The sequence below is a fragment of the Lucilia sericata genome, unplaced genomic scaffold (assembly GCF_015586225.1).
Source record: "Lucilia sericata isolate MDLA Ls3-8-SP2 unplaced genomic scaffold, ASM1558622v1 Contig000060F_arrow, whole genome shotgun sequence".
In the NCBI taxonomy this organism is placed as follows: Eukaryota; Metazoa; Arthropoda; class Insecta; order Diptera; family Calliphoridae; genus Lucilia; species Lucilia sericata.
Genome location: NW_023994095.1, coordinates 62,881 through 69,280, shown reverse-complemented (window position 1 = coordinate 69,280; position 6,400 = coordinate 62,881). Strand labels below are relative to the sequence as shown.

General features: G+C 31.2%; 1 protein-coding gene across 1 annotated transcript in view; it reads right to left on the bottom strand.

Annotated features, from left to right (window-relative positions):
- Nucleotides 1-1,047: 1,047 nt before the first annotated feature.
- Nucleotides 1,048-6,400, bottom strand: part of LOC119616166 (tetratricopeptide repeat protein 21B-like) — a 51,092-nt gene continuing 45,739 nt past the window's right edge. Inside the window, exons 6-7 of the mRNA XM_037972447.1 lie at nt 3,027-3,267; nt 1,048-2,963 (exon numbers count right to left, since the gene is read on the bottom strand). Of these exons, the coding sequence (XP_037828375.1) occupies nt 1,905-2,963; nt 3,027-3,267 (1,300 nt within the window). The 3' untranslated portion in view covers nt 1,048-1,904. The remainder of the gene's footprint in view (nt 2,964-3,026; nt 3,268-6,400) is intronic.

The following is a 6,400-nucleotide window of genomic DNA, read 5'->3' as shown; positions in this document are numbered from 1 at the left end:
GTATGTATGTATGTATGTATGTATGTATGTATGTATGTATGTATGTATGTATGTATGTATGTATGTATGTATGTATGTATGTATGTATGTATGTATGTATGTATGTATGTATGTATGTATGTATGTATGTATGTATGTATGTATGTATGTATGTATGTATGTATGTATGTATGTATGTATGTATGTGTGGATGTATGTATGTATGTATGTATGTCAGAACCAAACAAAACAATTAAAAGTGTTATATTCGGCTATGCCGAATCTTATATACCCACCATCAAACCTCGTTTGAATCGAATGAAACTTATGTCGAATTTCATCTATATACTCGTATTTTTAGGCCAGTTATAAGCGTTAAAGTAATTTTCTGAAGGGGACCTTATATAGGGAGGTAGGGTCAATTATGGACCGATCCTCATAAAATTTGGTAGACAGAATTTGGTTCGTATTAAATTTATTTGTGTCGAATTTTATCGCTACACTCGTATTTTTAAGCCATTAATGAGCGTTGCAGCCATTTTCTGAAGGGGACCTTATATGGGTGGTAGGGTCAATCATGGACTGATCAACATAAAATTTTTTAGATAGATTTTGACTCATATGAAACTTACTTATGTCGAATTTCATCTATATACTAGTATTTTTAAGCCAGTAATGAGCGTTAAAGTCATTTTCTGAAGGGGACCTTATATGGGGGGTAGGGTCAATTATGGACAGATCCTCATAAAATTTTGCATAGTGATTTTGGATCACAAGAAACTTACTTATGTCGAATTTCATCGCTATATTCGTATTTTTAAACAAGTTATGGCTGTTAAAGCTGCTTTTCGAGGGGCCTCTTGTATGGGGGCTATCCGAAAACGTGGACCGATATTGCCCATTTTCTATACCAAGCAAACCTTACCTATAAGAAATATTTATGTGAAATTTCAACCCACTAGCTCTTTCCATTCGGACTCTATCGTGCTTTCAACAGACAGACAGACGGACGGACAGACGGACAGACATGGCTAGATCGTCTTAGAATTTAATGAGGACCCAGAATATATATACTTTTGTGGGTCTATGATCAATATTTCGATGTGTTACAAACGGAATGAGAAAATCAATATACCCCCCATCTTTTTTGATGGTGGGTATAAAAATAGGTTTTTCTAAGATAAAAGTTAAATGTTAGATTTCTTGCATTGTTACTAAAAACTGTGCTTATTTTCTAAAGCTGATTTTTGTTTGACATGTGTTGAAAAAAATAAATTTTTTAAATTATTAAAATATAATTTTGAAACATTTTGCATAAAAAACGATATTTTCAAACATATCCCTTCAAATGAGAGGATAAATAGTGCATGCAAATTTAGGTCCGGTTGCTGGCAAATCCCTATGTAAGTACGTCTATTAAATTTTATCGTACGGCAAATGTTTTTATAACGAAATGGAGATATGTGCCTGAAAGGAATTTTTGGAAACCAGAATTTCTTCAAATTTTCATATTGAATTGTTAGGTAAATGTATTTACAACATTTTTTATTGTATTTTTTTTTTTTGTATCTTTAGAAATAAAACCTTATAAAAAACTAGTTGTGTAGTAATTTTAACTTGGAATTGTGCGACTTTTATGAATATTAGAACTAGTATCAAACTAGTTCTAAAGAACCCAATTGGGTCCAAGTGTACTAGTATAAGTCTAGAACTAATGGTACTACTAATTTTTCAAACACACTCAATGTTAATTGGAGCATTATGATGGTATAGGAAAGTTTACAGTTGGGAACTAGTACTGGTGATTTTGGTACTAGTAAAATACTAGTTTGGTACTAGTTCCATTTCCTGCAGGGCTGTTTTACTTTTTTGAGTCCTTTGTTTTAAGCAAAAGAATTAAAATCAAGCCTGTTATTACTAATTATTTAAGGTCTTAAATTATTTCGACATTTCTCAAGAATATCCTTACGAATTATAGTGTAATCTGGATGTAATTTAAGTACTTGTTGACAAATTTCAATAGCATCTGCAAACCGTTTGATTTTCATATGATTGTAAGCCAGTTTATATCCAATATGAGGTTTAGAACGTCCACAGCAATTCCATGCGTTATTGTAATTTTTTGCAGCGTCTCTATAATTTTGCGATTTTTCAGCTATATACCCAGACAGTTCGTATGCCTTTGCACTTGATTTGTTATGTTCCAGAACTTTATCAACCAAACCTTCAGCGACATCCCATTTGTTGGCGTTAACATAAATATCAGCCAATAATAACCAGCTACGCTCTAAATACTCGGCCTCCTCAAAATTCCAACTAACTCTAGCTAAACGTTTTAAATGATTTTTAGCCCTTTGTGTTTGTTTTAACTGCACGAGACCGGTTGCCATGCCTAATATTGTTCCGACAGAACTCTGAAATTCATCACGAGCTGCCAATTCGGCAAAATCCTGAAGGGCAGATTCGATTTGAAACTTTTGCTTTGAGGCCAATTTTAAAAAGTTTTGTAACATTCGATGGTTAAGTGTCTCATTGTCTAAACCAATTGGTCGAGGACGCAATTCTTTGAGCAATCTGTCAGCAGTTCGTAGTGCTATAGCACGTGCATCACTAAAGTCTCCACTGTCACCATTATCTAATAGATCAGAACCATTTGGAATGTCTCCATCCGGATTGATACAAATTTCAATCATATTAAATATCGCTTGAGGACCCCATTCAAAGTCTCTTCGTGCGGCGTTAAAGTATCTCAGTGCACCATTCGGATTTCCATTATACCATTCATATAGTCCCTTGCAGTAATTAAGTCCCGGAGCTTGGTTGGGATTTTGAGTTCCTTGCTCTGCACGCTGTAGAAATGGCATAACATCCAGCAATGAACCAGAGCGCCTCATAACTTCAATTAAACGAGCTAATGCTGTCCAATAACAAGGTTGGGCCAACAACAACTGCGAAAAGTGGTAAGCTGCATTTTCAAAATCCATCTAAATAAATCAAAGGTGATGTTAATTATTTCTCTTATTGATTTTTTTAAATTAAAACCTTACTTTTCGAAACGACAAATCGGCCATCATTACAGATGCTGCTTCATGGTTACTGTCAATCTGCAAAATTTGCAGACACACGTCGCGACACATTTCCATTGCATTCGTTTGCATGTAAAGGCGACCGAGCGATGTCAATACCTCAATGTCATTCGGTGTATATTTTAAGCATTCTTTGAAACAAGATAATGCCTGCTCATTATTTCTCAAATTAATGGAATGTTGTGCCATAAGCAAACAAATTCTAAAATAAATAAGAACAAAAATTTAAATTAAAACATGAGCGTCGGTCGATAAATCTTTATTTATTCATATTTATTAGTCTTCGTTTAAAAAAACAAAATGTTTCTCAATATTGTAATATCATACATTTTCAGATGCTGTAAATTTTTTTTGGGATATATTATAAAAAAAAGCATTTTGTTACTTCCCAGCAAAAAAACTTTGAAGTTGTTCAAGAAGAAGGGTTATTTTCATGATTTCTTTAGTATGTGTTCAATTTAATGCATTTTAAATACATGCCTAAATTCTAATAAATTTGAAGGCATGAAAAATTGCATCCAATTCACTCATGTAACTCTACTGTAGTAGCTCTAATATTTCACTATAATTTGGTATTCTCTTATGACTTAAAGAAAACGTGCATTTCATACAATAAATATTAAAAATAACATTAATTTTATTAGATTTTTGTATTTAATACTTGTTAAATTAGTAATATTAAGTACATTTTAACATCTTACTTAATAAGAGAAGGAAAAAATCAAGTTGATTGCTTAACCGATTTTAAATTATAAGGGGTATTTTTACTCTGAATGAATTTTAATGCAATTCAAAATCAGTTTTATTTTGTTATCATATTTAAGATTTATCAATATCACGCTAAAAAATTAATTTAAATTTTAATAATTAATTCGTAATGCATTTTAAAATAAATATAGTGCACCAATGAAAATTCGCTTGAGATTTATCGAATGTTCATTGGATATAAGCTCTCATTTTAATGACGAACTATTTTGCCAAATACGAACTCATGCTCGCGTTTTATTTCCTAATCTATAGATAAGGAAATAAAAGGCGATTTAAACTCAGTGTATTTCTGGAAAATCGCATTTTTTGTAATATTTTAGAAAATACGTATTAATTCATTATGGTTGTACACTAGAGTGGGTCGGTCTCTATGGACAAAAAAAAAAGTTGTGTCAGTCACCCCCTAGGATTAAAGATATGTTAATAACATTTCCAAAAATATAAAAATTATTTTTTTGCCACGCCTAGAAATACCGCCCTTTTTGTTTTTTATATATTACTCCGCCATTTTAAGTCCGATCGTAACATATCATATATCAATATTTATGACTTGGCTGTAGCTACATTTCACCCTTAGACGATTTTTAAATTAGACGTAACATTCTATGCCCGACTTCTGATATCTCGGATCCTTCTCCAAAATCTGAAATTGTGGCTATACAAGTTCTTTATTAACTTTTAATTATATGGAATATAGGCTTTTGAAATGCTCACTTTTATGCATAAACAGCTATTTTATAGATATTTAAAAATGTTCATATATTCATTATCAACCGTTCTCACAACAAATAATTAATTTGCCAGAAAAAACCGTCGAAAACATTTTTTTTTTTTTGAAAATGAATTATAAAACTGTTATTTTTTCAGTTACAAACCCTTCCAGATCCTACTTCCTATCAAAAAAGAGGAAAGTTTATTATATCCTACAGCACTATAGTAGTTTAGCTTTGTCCATCCAACTTGTAATCAAACCACAAGTCGAAATTTTCCAGATAATTCGATGCAAATAGGCTGATATATTTCATTTTACCCAAGGACGAAGTTGTTTGAATATAGATTATATCGAAAATGTTTAAAAATGGATTATTCCACTAGCCCTCATACAACCGTACTCCCCGAATAGGGCTTTGGAGCTCTTAATAATGGCTTCAAGGTCGTTAATTCCCTCTTAAACAGTACAATTAGGATGAAATTCTGCATATCTATCTCTTATAAGAACATAAAACCCTCCACCAAATGTTTATAGGATCGGTCCATAATTGATCCTAGCTCCCATATATAGTCTCTTTCAGAAAATCAGTTTTTCATCAATAAGTTGCTCAAATAGTATATCGTCACCTGAAACGCAAACGGCCCTATCTAACATTTTTAAAATTTTACAGGAGAAGCAAAAAACTATTGAAATTGAAAAGTTTGTTTCTATGAACGCGATTTATTTCTAGTGAATAAACAAATTGTTTAATAGTGAAACCTATTAGTTATTATGATAGTTGACAATGGCGTATATAAAAATGGATAAATTGGACTTTTTACCTTTAATATTTAAATGTTTTTGTAGATAGGGCCTTTTGTTTTTTGTCAATGAAATCGCTAATTTTGGTCGGAGGAGTCCAATTTTTTGTGTGGACATATGTTTTGATGCAATACATTATAATCAACAATAAAATCGATTTTTAATTATTGGTTAGTTAGGGCCGTTTGCGTTTCAGGTGACGATATGGAAATTAAGACAAAATTCAATATAAATGCTATATTAAAACATAAATCATATTTTAGTTATGCTCATATCTGGTATCATATGGTCGGCCATTCCCGATTATTCGTTTTTAATTAGTTTTTATTATTTAAAGAACTTCTTTAGAAATATGCAACTATTTAAAAGAATCAGTGTAAACATTTTTAAAAATTGTTAAAAAAAAAGAAACATGCAAGTAGTTGTATGGAAAAAAATGTTTTTCATACATTTTTGTAAAACTTAGCATAACACTTTAATTTTTCATCGATTTTTATAGAATAAAATGTTTAATTTTTATGTACCTACGCGATTTTGTTATTAATTAATAGAATTAAATGCTGAATAAAATGATCTTTCTTTTGTTAAGATAGGGGTAGGATGCAATTTTTGTATTGTAAATTAATTTGAAAAAAATTGTTTTCGACCACATCCCTAGCAAATTAATTGTTTGTAGTTTGAACTATACAGGTATTTTTAAATACCTGTAAAATAGCTCTTTATGCAAAAAAGTGAGCATTTTAAAAGCCTATATTTTATGTAATTAAATGTACTTTATTCCAGTATAGCCATATCTTTAATCGTAGGGGGTGACTGACTCAACTTTTTTTTCGACCCACCCTATTGTACACTTTATTTATATAAAGTGTTTCCAGAGTTTTATAGGTTTATTTTTGGAAGGGTTATGCACCATAAAAAGATGCATATCCACTCGGAGACATAAGGTCCACTGCGATTCCCTTCAAAGAGTGAAGATTCAAAAACAGAGAAACAAAAACTCTACAAGAAAAACTAGAAAGAAAGAAAGAAGATAGGTAAAAGGATAGAAATAATC